General features: G+C 40.4%; 1 protein-coding gene across 2 annotated transcripts; it reads left to right on the top strand.

Annotated features, from left to right (window-relative positions):
- The first annotated feature begins 7,079 nt into the window (after nt 1-7,079).
- On the top strand, nt 7,080-19,095 carry ric8b (RIC8 guanine nucleotide exchange factor B). Of its 2 annotated transcripts, none has more exons than XM_071502341.1 (10): nt 7,080-7,293; nt 7,699-7,746; nt 7,840-8,469; nt 10,208-10,302; nt 12,005-12,155; nt 12,825-12,923; nt 13,194-13,338; nt 13,562-13,706; nt 14,061-14,180; nt 16,573-19,095. In XM_071502341.1, exons 1-10 carry the CDS (start codon nt 7,210-7,212, stop codon nt 16,679-16,681), a joined length of 1,626 nt encoding a protein of 541 aa, XP_071358442.1. In that variant the 5' UTR covers nt 7,080-7,209; the 3' UTR covers nt 16,682-19,095. The 2 variants fall into 2 exon arrangements, with proteins under 2 accessions (XP_071358442.1, XP_071358450.1); XM_071502349.1 differs by having other exon boundaries at nt 7,081-7,293; nt 12,828-12,923.

The following is a 19,095-nucleotide window of genomic DNA, read 5'->3' as shown; positions in this document are numbered from 1 at the left end:
GTATTTATAAAAAGGGAAATATCAAAGTGTACAGTAACATGAAGTCTAGTCACTTTTCTGTAAATAAAAGCACTGGAAACCATTTGTGGTGACTGTTAAACTATCACAGTTGAAACTGATGTGTATGTGGGAAAATGTTGCCACATAAATAATTTCACAATCTGAAACATGAGTCATCTTTGTCTAATTGTCTTCTTTCTCTATTCTGTGTATTCTGTTCTCTATTTAGGTGGCACTGCTGCAAACACAATCCATTATAGTTCTTCTCTGGTTCAAAAATTCTTTATTATTCCACCATTTTTTCGCATCTCCTTCTAGACAATTCAACATAAAAACTCCATTCAAACTGTAAAATGTTCAGCTCAATTAGGACATTGTTGGATGTATTTAGTTTTTTGATATATCATACTTAATATTATAATATTATAATATTCAAAATGTTTTTCTGACATTTTTTCACATTAACATGAATGGACAATATTGCATGCATTTTCCAACCCCTTATACTCATTCATACTCTCAGATAGAAACTCCATTCAAAAGTCAACATGTTCAGGAACTTTCCATAATTTTTGGTTGTATTCAACTTTGAAATGCTATCCATGCTTTTTACACAGCGACAGTTCAAGTTTCATGAGTGTTTCTGGACCTTTTCCAGATTTTTACATTAGTGTGTATGTGGTCGAATGTTTGTAGCGACAGTGAGTGACGTCACAGGCAGAGTGGGGAGAAGCTGTTCAGCTGGTCTGAAAAATGTCTGCTTAACTCATCCTCACGGCCAAAAATTTCATTCTACACACATAATTTAAAAAAAAAGTTTTTGTCAGAAGGTAGGCAAACTTGTCTTCTTTCACACAATGTGACTACCAAATCACAGCGACTTACAGAATTTGAACTCTGAACGACAGGAGTACCATACAACTGCCCAATTGGCTCCAATGGTCACTTAGATATGACGTTTAATTAGTCTCAAAAGTCGCGCACATAAAAATGCTTGACACAAGCACACAGAACAGATCTGCAAGCTGAGAACCGTCCTAGCATAGTAGCATTTCTGCTCTGCGAGCTCACAGTACAGTGGCCACGAGCGCACAACATCCTCACAGGTGTGCAGTTCTGCTTCGCAGGGTTGTGTGCACTGCAAGCAGCTCGCTTCACCCTGTCTCCATTCTTTTGATTGGTCATTTTCAGCACCAGAGTTTGAATTGGCCACTGAACTCTTTCATATCTTTAGTTGACCTCATGCATCCTTGACCTCATTAATCTTTAAAATCATGTATATATCATGTAAATTATCCTAAATGTGTGTGATTTGGTTAAAAAGATAGTTCAGAGATACAGCAGTTTGGGGGAATTTTACTGTTTTCCCACTTTCCCGAGTCAAAAACTAATAAAGGCCTTAGGACAGACCTTTTCGTATTTGGTTTAGTCTCAAGTTATGTCAAACAGCAGTATAAGGCTATCTTGGCTCAATTGTTGAGTGTCTATGGGATCAAATAACATTATTATGATTCCGATACAGCAATTGAGTGAAACAAAGCAATTAAACTAAGGTGGGGGGAGGGGGATGCCTCTTCCCAGGGTTTGTCTGATGGGAAGCCCACATTCTCAGACTTTGCAAACCCCTGATTTATTGAATTCACCCAGCTTTTATCATGGCTGCCACTTAGACACTTCTGGGTCATTTCACTCTGTTAGGAACCTAAAAAGGACTTTTCAACCACAGCCCAGGTTTACACTGCAGGGTGTTTTGATGAGGTTAAATAGGTGGTTGTGATGCTTTTTTTCTGCTGTAAAAACTGGACACCACTAGAATCCAGGATGACCACAGCTGCTGTTTTCAGAGCTTTTCCTCAAGTCCAAAGCAGGTAAATGCTTTTTATCAGGTGGAGTTTATGTTTGCGCCAGAGACTTTTCTTTATTTTAAAAGAGTGTAAGTTAGTTTGGACTCACTCTGTGGGTCACCTGGAAAAAAAACAAACAAACATACACATCTCACATATTTTTGAAAAATCGTATGAATCAACAGTAGTTACCAGATTTTGGGGGCAAATTTACTCAGCCATAGCAGCAAAAATCCCCAAACACACACTCACACACCAAAAAAACCTATTCAAATATGATCTCCAAGAAAATGCATGTTTAAATGGTAGGAACCTAAAAGCTGATTGGGTGTTGAAGACATGGTCATAGAACGCCCACATGAGTATGTGACAATGATAATGCAAATTTGAATTGCTGCATTATATTTTTAATATTTACTTGAATAATACATCCTGCTGGAAGTGGAGTCACATGACTGCTGGGTGGAAGAGAAGCAGCCGCTCAGGTGTGCTGACTGGGCAGCTCAGGTGTCTTGAGTGCTCTTTGATCTGTGTCCTGAGCTCATTCTCTGTTTGACCCTCAGTTGAGCTGGTTACCTGCATCATTTCACCTTTGTGTGTAGTTTATTTCATTTTATTGTGGTTATGTTTATTGTGTTTTTAAATAGTACATCTAATCTCCTTGGTTTGTTTTCACATTATTATATATTCAAAGTGAGACTGTGTTGATGTAGTGATTCTGATTAAGAATTGATAATGTAATAGAATTTGACCTGTATGTACGCTTTCTTTCATTTGTAGAAATATAACCACTCACCTGTAACCATTCATCCTTGAGTGACTGCAAGTTAAAGATTAAATACTTTCAAATGGAACCTGCTTTAAGTTACAAGCAGCTTTTCTGTTTACTGTGAAATGTTTTAAGGACTTAAGAACATGTGATTTATCATTTAAACAAATTAAACCTCATTTAGCATACACTGTAAGTACAAGTATGACAATTGACTGAAAATTGAATAAATTAACTATTTCAAGCACAACCAGCAAAGGTGATATTTGCTGCAGTTAATGGACTAGCTGTTTACCAGCTGCAATTAGTGGACTGGCCGGACTAACGGTTAACGATCATCTGGATAGCAGCGATTGAACTTTTGAAACGAAATATCGAAATATGGCACCTTTTAATGTCACAATCTGTACAGTTCATATGAAAAGTAGACTATATGCCATATGTAAGATTGTCAGATCACCCATCCATGAATCTGAGTAGTCAGTGTGCATTATGGGCAAAGAATTTGAGAAATTTGATGTGAACATCTGCTGCTATAAAGCAGACCTCTTTAAAAACTCAAACTGCTGGTCTGCACTATTAAATGTTACCTTTGGTGGTTGTGCTTGAACAAATTTCAAGTAAAAAAAAAATATATATTTCTCAATATTGTATTGTGAAGGGCTGCTTCAAATGTCCTTGTTTGCCCTGCAGTGGAAAGTAATTTTATTTTTTATAATTATACTCATAGAGATGCCAGAATCACCACACAACCAGCAAGAAATGGTAAGTCATGGGCATGACTGCACCCCAATGAATCAGCATCAGAAAATCAAGTTTGTACATGTGAAAAAATGTGGTTGTCTCAAAGAGATATGTAGTGATTAAGTCTCCTGAGCTTGATGGCTGGGCGAATGGCCCAGTGGGGTCAAACTTGCTGCCTCCCTGCTAATGCTAGCTAATGCTAATTCTTCCATTCACTCAGGCCAGTCGTGCCATGTCCAATATGGTGGTGACATTGATGTCCAATCCAGCAGCCAATGTTGAAAATGACCAATCAAAGGAGCAGAGACATCAGCCATTGTCTGAAAACAGTGGGGTTTATAATCTTGTCTATCTCAAAAGGTTCAATGTAGCAGGGTGTTACATATGAGACTCTGTAAGTAATCGACAGGTCCAGGAAGGTGGGTTGGTGCGCTGCACTGCTTGTACCTGAGATTTTTTCCCAGGTGACAGCAGCTACCAGACAGGAGGAAGGAAGGAAGATTTCTGGGTCAGTGTCAGGTTTTTCAGGTGAGACCATCTGGCTTGATGTTACAGGAGCGAGGATGATAGGTGAGGGCAAAGTTGAGTCTTCATAGGAAAAGGGCCCAACTGACTTGCCGGGAGATCAGTCTCTTAGCTGCACAGAGATAGGAGAGATTTTTATGGTCAGTCCAAACAATGAAAGGCTGCTCAGCACCCTCCAGCCAGTGTCCCCACTCATTTAAAGCCCAAGCCACTGCTAACAACTAGTGATTGCCAACATTATAATTACTCTCTGCTGGGGACAAGCACCAAGAGAAAAAGGCAACAGGGGTGTAAATTAGAGTCTGTGCTAGAGCTTTGGAGTAGCACGGTGCCCACTCCTACTTCTGAAGCATCCACTTCCACAAAGAAATGCAACTGTAGGACTTTATCATGATGACCGTCGAGAGCACCCTGCGAAGCTAGTGCATGGCACGTTGAGTCTGTGTCTGCTGGGTCCATAATGGTCAGACTGACCTGTAATGTTTGTTTTATATATCTGGATGCAGAAACAGACACAGACACTCTGATGCGGTATGGAAGGTATTTTGATAGTGAAAGAGTTGGAGTGAGATGCATGGAGAGCATGGGGCTGAGGCAGGGGCAGGCAGGCTGGAGAGGTTGGGGGTTTTAGTGTTTTCTTGAAGCATCAAACCAGTCCAGCAAAGTGGTTCAAGAGAATTTCTTGATACTTGATGCAAACAGTACAACTGATTTGGGTCCGCGTACTTTCAGACAGTTGGTTTTTATATAAAAACTAAAAGCAGGAACATCAAATTGGAAGAAAGAAAGTTGTGATTCATATCTTTCCACCGTTTTGATGCTTCTTTGTTCTCCTTGCTATTCTTCAGCCACCAATCACATTTTTTGCTTAGTACATATAGAGTATGTGTTTCGATAGAGCTGTTAGTCATTTATGAAGTGCTATATGTGAGCATCTTAATTTGAAACATCAGTCTACTAACAGCTAGCCGCGGATCATCCTGCGTCATGTTTACCTGCCTGCAGCCAAATCTCTCGTTCTGCAGGCGAACTGCAACTCCACCGTCTTGGCCTGCAGCAAGTGAAGATGGTTCTTTTTCTGCTCAGGTGGAGAGCTTCTCCACCTGTGGGCCACTACGCCAAGCTCGCCAAGGCCGAGGAGCAGCACAAGGACTGCCGACGGCTGCAGTTAGTGGTTTACCTGTTTAACACTCAACAGTGGGCTGGTTAGCAGATAGTAAGTTAATACTTTGATGGGAAAACAAGCCAAATATTGTCTTAACATTGGCAAAGGCATAAGCTATTGGTGATCACTCTGATGGTTGACCACCGAGATCATTGTCCGTTGGCACAACCCTATAGGTGCAATATATTTAGATATTCAATTTAAAAAATTCAGTTGTTGCTAACAGCCCACAAGAAGGGGGTCAAGCTAGCTCGGCACCAACTTTGATGTTTTTATAGGTGAGATCCTGTTCTGTACTGTACATGGCTGTCTGTGTATTTAAACCCACTTAAAAAGTGCAGTCTGCAGTGAGGTGCTTGTTATTGATAAAATGTTTTTAATAGAATTATTTAGGGTACATTTCACTAATTTTATAACTTCTACCATGTTTTGCCCTTTTAAAATTCATCATTTCATTTTAGATGTCCCTCAGAATCCTAATATACATTTGGATGTTGGAAAGGAAAAATATTTTCTGAAGGCCTCTGAGCTGCTTTTTACTTCTCTCTCCAGGCACCCCAGTGACAACAACACAGTGGGGGGTTGGGCCAGTAGCACAGGGGCCACACTGCAGAAAGAATTACATTTCAATAGAGAGAATGTCCTGCTGTGCTGGGGTCATTGTACCTCAGTCACGTAACCTTTGACCTCTGACCCCTGCTAAGGTTTGTATTTATTAGAACATAGATCCTCTGTGTTATGACTCCCTGAAATCCTGAATGATTCACAACCGAGACTTTGATTGCAGAAAACTTGTTTACCACAAAAAAAGAGGCCACCTTCATTGGGATTTAATCACCTGACCTGAGTGTCAGTATCAATATCCGCTGAGGATTTCAGAGCAACATTGGTGAGTGTACGAGGCAGCCTCGTGCTGCCACACCATTAGGTTTTATCTCTGACATCACTGCTTATACAGTTGTTACAACAAACCCTCCCCCTTTTTTGAAATGGTTACATGATTTGAAATGCTTTAAGATAAATGCACAGCATGTGGATTTTGTATATGTGTAATTATTTTATTTCCTATGTTAAAATTCTCATTTTGAATTTCAAACTGGATTAATAGTTTAAACTCTGAGTTTATACATAGATAATGTATCATTTTTATCAGTCACATGCATTTTTGCATTGTCCATAATGAAATATTTATATTCATGACCATGAAGGGAGACTACAGTCTGTAGCAATATTTATTAGCCTTAATACAGACACATCCACACTTAAACTTCACTCCATATCTCCAATTCACCGTGCATGTCTGCTGAAGGAAACAACTGAGGTTAAAACCCAGGAGTGTGAAGCAGCTGCAGCCATCATATAACCTGATCCCATTTAATGCTGTGATTCAAACTGGCTTTGATTCAACAAAGTAAGCAACAAGGAGGAATATTTTTTGTAGAGTAACGTAAGTGGCTTCAGCAGGTCTGAGTCTGTGCATGAAACTGCCCAGCTGTTATTTTTTTTCTTTTTTCTGAAAACTTCCACTGCATCATTGTCTCACTCCCTGTCATTCACAATAAGTGAATAAAAACAATAAGACATATAAGATGATTATCTGCGACACCTCACAGATATTCACATTTTAAAAAAACATGGATGGCAACAATCAGGCTTTATGGGTTCTTTATTTGTTCATCCAAATGAAGATAACTGCAGAGATTCTTTTATTAAACACTTGCTTTTAAATAGATCCAAACCTTTGTTTATTTGACCTTTGTAAATAATTTAGCGGCCACACATAGCGTCTTGTACATGCACAGGTCATATGAGTCCTGACTGGAAATGAGGCTGTCATGTGTCAATACATGAGTGCATTTGTGTGAGTATTATAGATTAGATATCTGCTGTTTTGTGAAGCAGGATATAACAACCACCTGACTGTTTGTCGGCATATGTGAGTGTACAGATACTGCATATTTGCAATACACTTAATAAACCCGGCGGAGAGCAGGATGGCTCCGCTGGTGATGGAGACAGTGAGGGGAGTTTCCCTGTTGACAGCAGCAGACTTGAGACACACACACTCTCAGGGCTAGCCTGTCAGCTAGCTCGCTAGCTGCACAACACTCACTGGTAACGCCAAAACCAAGCTGCCTATCAGCTCTCCTCAGATATCCATCATGGATTTGAACAATATCCTATCGCAGCTTGAAAGTACCAACGAAGAAGAAATCGAGAAGCTTTTGCAGCTGTATAATCGAGAGGTAAGTCGCGGCTCTGCTCTTTTTTTTTTTTTTTTTTTTACGTCAACCAAAACAAACGCCTGTGCTAACGTTAGCTAGTTAGCCGAGCAGCTATGCTAGCTCCGAGTTAGCAAAACATATTGATAGCAAACTAAACTGATGGTAGCACTGTCATATGATATCTAATGTTGCATCGATAAACGCATCACTAGCAAAACTATGAATGAGCCTGACAGGACCTTTATACGTTGTTTACAACACCCATGTAGTGTTGATGATGCTAATGCTACCTGCTCACAAACTAGGTTTCTGCACGTAGAGTTAAATAACAATCTATGATCAAATAAAACCACACCAAATATTTGTAATAAAGCATGTTTAATATGTGTGTGTCTCTGTAAACAATGTATATCGTTTGTGTTTCAGAACAGTCACACCTTCACTTTTGACCAAAAGGAAGAAGCCCTGCGGAGTGTAAGTGTTACTGATTTGAGCAGGTTGTTATTAAATGATCAAGGTAGTCCTGTTTAGCTGTAATGAGAGTGTTTTCTGTCTGTGTCATTTCAGAAGCTGTGTCAGACTGTGTTGTCAGTACTTGGGAGACAGGTGCAGCCCAGCTGTCAGAGGACATGTCTGGAGACTCTTCGCATCCTGTCTAGGGACAAGCGTGTCCTCGCACCTGTAGCCACCAGGGAAGGCATGCTGACTCTGGGAGGGATGGCAAGGCTGCATGCTAGAGAGGAAGGAGGTGACAACCAGAAAAGCTCCCAGGAAGACACACAGTCAGAGGAGGAGGAGAGGGTCGTGGTGGAGGCTTTAAAGTGCCTATGCAACGTAGTGTACAACAGTCCTGCGGCTCAGCAGGTTAGTGTAGATGTGCAACTGGCTCATGGCCTGTGTACCAGCCTGCATACAGCCCGCACATGGCACCATGAGGTGGGCCTGTTCACACTGCGCCTTCTCTTCCTGCTATCTGCCCTGCGGCCTGATGTTAGAGGAGTTTTGAGGAGAGAAAAACATGCGGTGAGACTACTGACAGAAGTCCTGGAGCACACCCTGGATGTGTGCTGGGTAGGCCCCTATGAAGCTGCACGTCCAGATCCACAGGCCCTGCCCATGCCAGCAGAGGACAATGAGCGAGCAATGGAAGCACTCAAGGCCTTGTTCAACCTCACACTGTCCGATGCTGGTGGTGAGGTAAGTGTATCATGGTTGTGTGTTGTAAGGCTGTAAGAGTGTGTAATGTTACAGGAAAGGTTCACATTGCATGGCATTCATAACGATTTATTCTCCGACTGTGTTTAAAGAATGTATGGAGGGGTAAGCAGCAGATGGGGTATGCTAACATAAATGTTTCTGGCTCAGTCATTTGTTCAGTTATGGATTAGACTGTCTTGGACCACAAAGATCATATGTCCCCACAACAGCCAAATTACATTTATCACTAAACATTTGTCCTGTTCACATCTTTCTGAGAAAGACACTCAACCTCTAAATGCAAATTTACTGTCAATGACAAAGCACATCAGCTGAATCCCGGAAGAGTAAATGTGGAGCAACTTGATTAAAACCTTACAATTCAAGATAACATCTTCAGCATTCAGCTTGTACACAAACTTTGACCAGTGTGCTACTTAAAGGGGCAGGGCAGCATGTCATATATTGGTGAAATTAATATCAGGTGTGTGTGTGTGTCTGTGTGTGTGTGTGTGTACATTAACATGTAATGGTGCACAGCCATTATTAATTTTATTAGCTACAGGTGTGTTTGTTCATCTATGGCAACTTAAAATGTCTACAAGGAGAGTTTAAGGTTCATGTAGGACTCATCCAGTCCATGAGTGTATCCACCACCATCGATCCCCTTTAAAAAAATGTAAAATCAGCTTCATACAAGGCCTTTATATGTGTCTATATCAAACTGGTTTTGCAACAGTTTCACTCGTGTGTTTCATGAAACACACAACTAACTGATAAGCACAGACATGATAAGACAGGTTGCACTCACCAAAATGCTCTCCTCTTTTTTTACTTTCTCATTTAGATTGTGTGATAATCCTGGTCTATCAACAGTGTCCAGTCCAAAACAGGCCTTTTCACAGCAGTGACTTGTTATAGTAGGATTGTACAGGTGTTACCAATAACAATAATGATGTGTCACAGTAAGACATAACAGCGGGGCAGTGAGCCAGCAGGCACAATACCAGGATTCTGACACTGGGGCAGCTAAATTAAATTTGGCCATCATCAAATGTATTATTTACAAATGTGACAAGTGACTCAATATGTCTTCTGTGAAAACAGCCTATTTTAGGCCAATGTCATCGTCAATATTTACCAGTCTTAGGCTACTAATACATGACACACTCTCCCTCTTACAGGCTACAAACACAGACCAGGAAATTGTATCCTCTTATCCTGGAGGATATTTGGAAGTTGTGATTGATGTAGTTATAGTGTTATAGTTTGTTGTTACAGCTGATTCTAGAAAATTAGTATCAAACTTGGCAGTCTTGTTTAAGAAGGTATTTCAAACATGCTTGCCATATTTCATGCAATTTGGATTGAAATGGACACACGACCGCAAAGGCTGTCTCTAACACAGTGTAAGTGTTAATGACTTAATGTAATTGTACCTATTAGGCTCATGTATGACCCTGCTCTCCCCTTTGATGTTTTAGAAATCTAAACTTCCTCTTCCACCTCCTTTTTTGAATCCCAGGAAAAAGCTGCCTCTGTGCTGTGCTCTTATTTGTCTTTAGACTGGTTTTGATTCCTCTTTAAATATACAAGTTCCTATTTTATAATTTGCACTAAGGCCTTTGCTTCCTTTGCTTGTAGTTTAAGCATATTTTACCATATTGTTTTGTTTTTTGTCAGTCCAATGAAATAGTTTGCTTGGATTTGATGTTTTTGTACATCCTTGATTTGATAGGAGGATGACCACCAGTTCCGACTAATTGCTGCCATTCTGCGTCATCTGTTGATGCTGAAGACTGAGACAGAGGAGAAAACGGAGGAGGCACACAGGTGGGAAAGCAACAACATTGAATAAAGGCACTCTGCACCTTATGACCTGTGAAAGGGCACAAAACAGGCATGAAATGGCTCAGTCCCATGATGCTTGCAGTTTGTAAATGTGTTCTCAACTCTATATTTGGTGATGGTGTGTTTAACAAGAACACTGCTGTTGAGCCAGGTCATTTGAAACGGATTTGCATAGAAAAGCACACTGGTCTACAGAGTACTTCCACCACTCAGCAAAACGACTAGATCCGTGTACGGCACTGGGAAATCACCTGCTGTGATTTGCATGCAAGTACCTGCTCTGGACAAGCACTTAGTGTCCACTGAGCAGCTGTGAGTTAGCAGCTCACTGCAGGTGATGGTGGCAGACTGCAGTGTTGTGGGAAACACTCGTCAGGCAGATCAAAGATGTTTCTTTGGAGCCTTGTTCGGTGTTTCATCTTCTAAATGCTTTGAGCTGTAGTAATAGTGCAGCAGTATCTTATTCTCATGGTAATTTAATGCAGGAATGCCAAGAATCTGTCGTCACAGACTGAAATTTAAACAGTGTCGTATAAAAGTGACTGATGTTCCTCTTGACCTGTCAAGCTGGTGGCTGAACTGGTCATGGGAGTTTGACCCACTGACCAACATAACTTAGTTGTAGTTTGTTTAATTGTGAGTATGTGACCAAACTGGTCTAAATAGGTAAAGTGTTTGTCAAAGGAGAAAGTTGTTTTACTTAGTTACATTACTAGGCAGATTTAATTGGGATAGTCAAACTTATTTAGTAAAATGTTTTCCAAATTTTGGCCGTTGAGATATATATGTGTATATATATATATATATATATATATATATATATATATATATATATTTTAATTCTACACTTTTCATTTTTTAAATCAGTTGTCATCACTCTATTACCAGTGTAGGCCTTCTTAAACAGTAGAACGTATTTAGACCGAAAAATATCATTTTCAAAACTTTGAGATGATCTCAGTGATGTGGCCTTGATGAATCCACCCGCACTTTGTGCAGTTAATGGGGTAACATTTTCTATAAACCGCCCACATATCCAGGTATACAGAGACATACTTTTCCTGTGAATGTTTGTAGGAGAAATCAGAAATCGTTTGGCCCAAAACTCCTACATTCTGGGTTTACATTAATATTGTGTTCTACTCATATTTTATTCAGGAATACCCCTCCTTTTTGGGGGCATTTAATGCCTTTATTGGACACTAAACCATGGAGACAGGCAGAATATACAGGTAGAGAAAGTGTAAGAGAACGACATGAATCAAATGGCTTGGCCAGTCAGGAGTCATGTGGCACAAATGTTTGTTAGAAAAGTTATTTGTGAAAGCCCTTTTTACACCACGTGAGCCAGACCGCACCCTGAGGTCTTCTGGCAGCTCCCCATCAGCTGTTCCAAAATGTGGATTAAAAACAAGAGGTGACTGGTCCTTTGCCATCAGGGGTCCTTGACTTTGGAACAACTCTTTTTAGGCAAACAGCTCCAAAGCTTTCATCTTTTCAAAAGCTGTTGTTCCAACGCTTTCATCTATTAATCATCCTCTTTACTACTTAAACCTCAGTTTTTAGACTTTGACCTCTTCAACCCCTCCAGACCCTCTGGCAGCTCCATCTCCGAAACCGATGATTTTATCCTGTAAAGTACGTTAAAAGGTTTACATAATTAAAATTTCTTTTTTATCCCCAGCCATGCCGTCAACTTGCTTAACAACCTGCCTGTGTCCTGCCTGGATGTGTTAATTGACGTGCCTGTCCAGGGAGGGCTTGAGAAATATGGTGGGAAAAACATGGATGCAGTCCAGATGTTACTAGACTTCATGGAGAAAAGGATTGACAAGGTAAAGTTAATCTCTTGCTGCAAATACATAGAGGACCATATAGTTAACACTCTCAAAGAAGTACATGTTAATGTGTTGCTGATAATTCTAAAACTTTGCTTATGTCATAAAAAACTTGTGACAGTGATGAAGTATCCTACATTGTAGTAGAGTACCAAAGCAACAAAGTAAATTTACACCTGTTGTAATAGACAGTCCAGAAAACATCAGAACCATTTTGAGCCAACTATTTCAAACATGTTGGCACAATTAATAATAATCATAATAATCATAATAATTATAATAACTGATAATAATATTTTATTTGTGAGATCTTTGTGACATTGTGCATTATTTTTTTAAATTTAAAAGTAAATTTAAAAACAGGAAGCATGAGGAGAGAGAGGTTTTGACACATGGCAAATGTCCCTGGCAGGACTTATAACTGGGGACATCACAGTGACATACAATGTGTCTTACAGCTGGTACGCCGTTAAGCACTTCACCACAGATTTGTACACTGACTCTCATCTTCACACATCTTACTGCAAATCATTCGGTTGCTCATGTACCATCCTCTCTTTACTTCATTATCCTCATCATCATCATATTACCCATGTGTGCATGACATCTAACCGGAGTTTCAGGTCGTGCAGCTTGTGAAGTGTTTGTGGACTGTGTCACTCCAAGCAGGGCTCCAACTACAAAGAGGGGCTCACTCCGGTGCTCAGCCTTTTGACTGAAGGATCCAGACACCACAGAGAGATTCGCAGATATATCAAAGCTCAGGTACGGTAGCTGCCAACAGATTTAAACATTGATAAAGTGTGTGGCATTTCTGTTGAAGTTCCATTGAGTTGCTTCTTTATTAAGAAAGGTGAGCATCAGTGTTACTAAATTGCCTGAGTAAAGTATTGAAATCTCATTTAACCAGATTTTAATTTCCTTATAGCTATTTAATAGTGTATGCGTTCATTAAGCAGTGAAATTTCACAGATAAGATATAGTGACTAAAAATAAAAATGATCTGAACTACTGAAAATCTGTCTGTGTCTTCAGGTACTTCCCCCACTGACAGATGTGAAGATCAGGCCAGAGATTGGCACCACCATCAGAAACAAGTTGGTTCGCCTTATGACTCATGTCGACATGGGTGTGAAGCAGACGGCCGCAGAGTTTCTCTTTGTTCTCTGCAAAGAGAGTGGTAAGAGGGGGGAAGCAGTGGTGGGGTCATGGGAGGAATGTGGGTTACATCACACCAGACGACAAAATAAGAGAATGAGGAATAATAATGAGGAATAATGTCTGTAGTTGATGAAACTCCTGTATTATGTATATGTATATATAACTACAGCTTGGCTCATCCTCACACATGAACATTTATATGTCATGTCACACCCTCGTGTATTTGTGGTTTCATCTTCCAGTGGACAACCTGTTGAAGTACACAGGGTATGGAAACGCAGCAGGACTCCTGGTGGCTCGAGGACTTCTTGGAGGAGGGAGAGGAGAGACGCAGTACTCCGAAGATGAAGACTCGGACACAGAAGAATACAAGTCAGCCAAACCCTTGTAAGGAATCAGCCCCGTGCTTACAGCACTGACAGTCTGACGTTATCGTTCCTTCCACCAAGGAGGTTCTGTTTTCACTAGTATCTGTTTATTTGTATATTTGTCAGCAGGGTTATACAAAAAGTACTGAAGCCATTTGCACTGAACTTGGTAAAGGCATGAGGCTTGGGCCAGGGAAGAGCCCATTAAATTATGGGGCAGATCTGGATCATTTACCATTTACATTGAATTTTTAAGTGGTGTTAAGCCTTGGCAGAGGTCTGTGCTCTGAGTGCCCCTTTATTTGTGTATGCATTGATAATATATGAATTCATTCACAGCTGTTCCTTAAGTTTACTTACCTGCTTGTTTCAGCATCAACCCTATCACTGGTCACGTGGAAGAGCCAATGCCGAACCCCATTGAAGAGATGACGGAGGAGCAGAAGGAATATGAAGCCCAGAAACTGGTCAATATGTTTGACAAGTTGTCAAGGTAAAAATGCCTCTGCTAGAGGCCCCAGAATCTTTTTTTTAGATGTTTTTTGGGCATTTGTGCCTTTATTTGATAGGACAGTAGAGAGTGACAGGAAAGGGGCAGGGAGAGGGGGAATGACATGCAGGGAAGAGTCGGACTGGTTGGGAGTTGAACCAGCGACTCGCCTGCTAAGAGCATTTGCGCTCACGTGCTACATGCACTAACCACTCCGCTAATAGGTAGGGCCCAGAATCTTAATCAACACCTATAACATCATCAGTTAGGTACTAGAGGTAAGGTACTAGATTATTTTCATTTAAGTTACTGGGTATTTAGGCCAAAAACAGCACTGTGGTTAAAAAAAAGTCAAGGGTCTGTGTTGGTTAGGGGAAAAAGTTAAAGAAATCCTTTCCAGGTGCAGATTTTTGGATCCAGATCCATACCAAAAAAAACATCAGTTGTTCCAGAACTCACTCACCTGCAGCTACACAAAATTTCCCAGAAATTTGTTGACAGGTTTTTGAGATTTTTGGTACTGTATGTAACAGAAGACAGTAGTATAAAAAATGGCAGGAAGGAGGTTGCCATGTCTACAGTTGAAGATTTGTTGATATGTGACAGTAAAAGGAATCTGTGTGTAATGAAAAGTTGAACAGAGAGATTGATTTGAAGAAGGTTTTTCAGGCATCCTATAGGACAAACACAGATTTCTGTGACAAATAATCAGTTATGTTTCCTTTGCAAAGGCTCAACTAATGTGATTAGCCTTTTCTCGTAGAACACTGTTGATTCCCCTGCTCAAATCATCCATATTATTTGTTTCCTCTGCAAAGGGCCCTTCTGCATTTATGTTGACCTTTCCTTAGCAAGCAGAGGCTAACATTAGTCAAGCACGATGCCTGTACAAAAGTAACATTGAGCTCGCTCCTTGCCAACCGATTCATCAAAGGAAGAATCTCTTGCCGTTAGCTGCAGCTTCAATTAGGCTTGGACTTCCAGCACGCCACAGCATTCAGCTAGAGTAAATGGAAGCTGCCGGCACGCCGCTGCAGCATCATTACCACCACTCCATTAATTATCACCTAATTGGCACACAGAGTCGGCTTGTCGGTCCTGGTTTCTTTATGTGCTGCATTCAGGGTTTTAATAACACATGTGTCCTGACTTTATTCTTCTTATTCTGAGGAGCCAATCATTGGTCAGACAGGGAGTGGACTGAGACAGAGGCACAACTAGACAAAGCAATTTGGGTGGAACGTGGACGAAGAGGAAGAGACACGGGTGAACAAATGTGCAGACATAAGAAAGCTGACCTTGTCATTGTTGAGCCAAAGAGGGGGTTGAGCTGTAATGAGGCACGTGTGGCCAGAAGAGGAAGATTCCTTTCTGAGGCTGCATCCTCTTTCTTTCCCTCCTTAGTGAAGGAAGGTGATGACCGAGAGCTGCTTCCTCACTACACTCACTGCTCTAAGGAGATCGGTCAAAGCCCTGCAAGAATGTGTTCCCCTAACTGCTTAACTGATCCTCCAATTAGCACATATTCTGCACCCCCACCTGCACCCCCTCCCACCAGACCCCCCAGTCCTCTGTCACTGTTAAGGAGAAGAGGCCAGGGTTTTTTTCCCCCCTCTAATTGGGAGAGATGATGGTATATGTTTTTGTTTGTTTTGTCTTGTTAGTCCTCATTACACCTGCTGACTTTGAACAGTGATATGAGGCTGTGGACCGGTGGTGTCTCTGCAGGTTTCATCAGTGAAAGGATGTCAAATCAATGGTACAATATTCTCAAATCTAACCACCCCCCAGTTGTCCTCCATCTCCCTTTAAAAGAACTTAACCTGTAGGTTTCCAGGATAAGTTAAATTTAATTGTATGAATCAGTAGGAATTACGTGGTCATTTGTATTTGAATCTTTCAAATGATTCAAAATGGGTCCTTTTTAAATCTTTAGTGATAAATTATCACAGAGGTAGTGGTGACACAGTGCAGGTATAATTGGATTAGGATGAAGGAGCAGCCGTGGCTTTGAGGAGATTAGTCTGAGCGCTGATCCTGTAATTAAACCTGCCACAGGAGAGGAGGTCAGGAGGGCTGAGAGGGAGAGAGGATGGCAAGACAGAGGCCAGTGGCCACGAAGGGGGGGAGGGGTTTGTTGAGTGAGGGTCCTCGAGTTCTGGATATAAGAGAGTAAAGATGTACCAGTGAAAGCCCTCTTTAAGACTGTCCAGACACAAAGGATCCTGAACAGAGTTGGTTTCGTCTACAGATTTTGTTTCCTTTGAAAATATACGAGAAGACAGTTATAACAATTTCTACATAACAATTTCTATTTGCAACAAGTCAGTCTTCTTCTTAAACATTTCTCCTGCCAGTAGGTGAGCATCTGATGTTTTTGTCTTCGTGTCCACAGGCAGAATGTGATTCGGCCCATGGGCGTCAGGCCGGACGGGACATTAGCGCCTCTTGAGGAAACTCTCTGTGATCCACCTGAGGACAACTCAGGATCAGACTCTGACTAGTGCTCTGCTCATCACATTTTCCAGACTAAGCCCACCAGGCCCCAACTCACCTAAAGCTGTGTCCCATTTCAAGGGCTGGATCCTTGAAGGTGGGTCCTTCAGAGGAACTAAATCCTGAACCTGAAATAGAGAAAGAGAAAGTCTAAAAATCTATGGTAAAAGAAACAGTGTGGAGCTGTTACCAGAAAAACTTTTCAAGTGCTGGGTAAGAAAAAAAAGCAATTGAACGTAGCAGTCAGACACAACATCCACAGGCTGTACTGATAGCTCCCTATAAATTAGTCTAATGAAATAGATTGTCAGCCATGAATAGCATGACTGTTTTGTCTTGACTCTTGCTCACAAAGAAACCCAAACTAACAGTGGATTTAGGCTCCTCGTTTCAATTTATCAAGTCAAGTTTATCACAAGAAGTTGCCCTAAATTGGCTGACCAGGGTTACCATGAGAGGTTCTAGTGTTAATGGTAAATATATCCTTATAACTTCTATTTGTCTGTAAGTTTAAACCTTACATCTGTTATTTGCATCTTTGCTGTTTAAATGATTTGTGTGCTTTGCTCTAGTTCAACTGACATTCACCAATGACTGTTGACCACTCAAATGCAAATACACTATCAGGTAAACATGATGTGATCAAGTGATATTTTGCAATTTTTTCAAGATGACATGGTTTATAACTTATCACATCATCAAACAATTGACCGGCATGAGGTGGATTGTGGGATACTGAGGGCTGCAAAGACTACACTCCAGACAAGCAAATCTTTCTCTCTCAGCCTCATTCAGAGTATCCTTTGAAATGGTACAGGTCTGGTCGGCCATTGTGCCGTATTCAGTGTAGAAATGCGATTCGTGATAATGCAGCCCTGAAGTGGAACACAGCTCAACATTTCACAGGAGACTTTAGGGGCCCTGTTGCTGCCGTTGTTCTACACAATGGAAGTGGACTTGATGCGCAATGCACCATAATGCATTGGAGGCCTCTGTATTTACTGTTGCACCTTCAGCATTTATTTTACTGCTCCATAAGTTGAGAGGGTAGATGTAACCTAATTTTTGCTGGATCATGTGTTTCTCATCGAAAACACTGTTTTTATGGTTTGTTAAAAGTGAAATTGGTTCTAAATTATCATTCCTTCTCCTGTGATTTTGTTTTTCAATTTTTTAAGTTTGTTTTTTTTTTTTTTTTTCATTTTTTTTTGCTACATGTTTTGTCCATTGTTTGTATCTCTAGATAATGCAAGTGCACATTATACACACATGAAGCCACAGTAAAAACTGTTATCAGTGAAGTTTCTCCTTGGTTTAAAATCATGGGGCCTGTCCAGACTGGACCACAGGATCGATGTGTATTTAGAAATCAGACACTGCCAGTGTGGATAGTTTGAACTTGAAGCTCACACTGAGTCTATATTTGGTTGTGTAATTATCATGAATGTTGCACATCAGTTAGTTGCCAAGGAAACTTTCTGAATTCAGGGGTGGTTGGTTTACTGTCATGTCACTGAAAGGTGTTTTAGACAAGAGAACTTCCTCTTTTCACTTAAAATAAAGACTTTAAATGAAGAGATGCTACATTTTCCTGTGGTGGACGACAGTAGATTGTTTTCTGCCTGTTGTAGACTCTTGACAAAGAAATGTGTAAACTGAAATGATTGTTTTCCAATCTACATTACTCTTGCCAAATCTGCATGATATTAAATCAGTTCTCAGTAATGTGATTTGTTTTCTAGTTTGAAAGTTTTGCTAATTTTATATAAATCAGCAAGTTTATTCTATATATAAACTGAATAATATTTCTGTGTTGGTACAATTTTGGATTAAATGTAAAAGCTGCCGGTTGTGTCAGCTGCATGATAGGATATTAGTTCACAACAGATTTGGCCTCTTAACTGAAAACCCACTTTTGAAAACTGATTTTAAAAAAATCCTTTAATTGCTGATTACAATCCAGAGAAACTGAATATTACTTTTCACTTTTCACATGACCTGTGAATCACCACTACTGCCTCCTCACACAAAGAATAATGCAGATAATTTAGACAAATTAAAAGGAAAACCAACATCAAGTGTCTTAGTAAGGTGTTTGGCCACCTCATGCACAAAATGTCTATACTTATGAAACCAGGTGGTGGACATTTGTTTTGTGTCTGCACTCACTTCTTCAGGTTTTTTCCTTCAATTTGACATCTGTGGATAAGTTTTTTCTCACACTCCCATGTAAATGTCTATTTGTTCCTCCACGATCACTGGGGATAAATTAAAATTGCATGTTGATTACATTCTCCCCATTTGACAATACTATGTTATGAGAATCATTTTGTCCTTTTTGCACACTCTACTGTAAATAGCACCACTCTTATTTTATGTAGTAAGGTATCCACTGAAAAGTTAATAAACTGGAGAATAAGAA

The sequence above is a fragment of the Trachinotus anak genome, unplaced genomic scaffold (assembly GCF_046630095.1).
Source record: "Trachinotus anak isolate AG129_WGS33_773 ecotype Australia unplaced genomic scaffold, CSIRO_AGI_Tana_v1 ptg000002l, whole genome shotgun sequence".
Classification (NCBI taxonomy): domain Eukaryota; kingdom Metazoa; phylum Chordata; class Actinopteri; order Carangiformes; family Carangidae; genus Trachinotus; species Trachinotus anak.
Note: the sequence above shows the minus strand (reverse complement) of the source record. Positions and strands in the feature narration are given on the sequence as shown.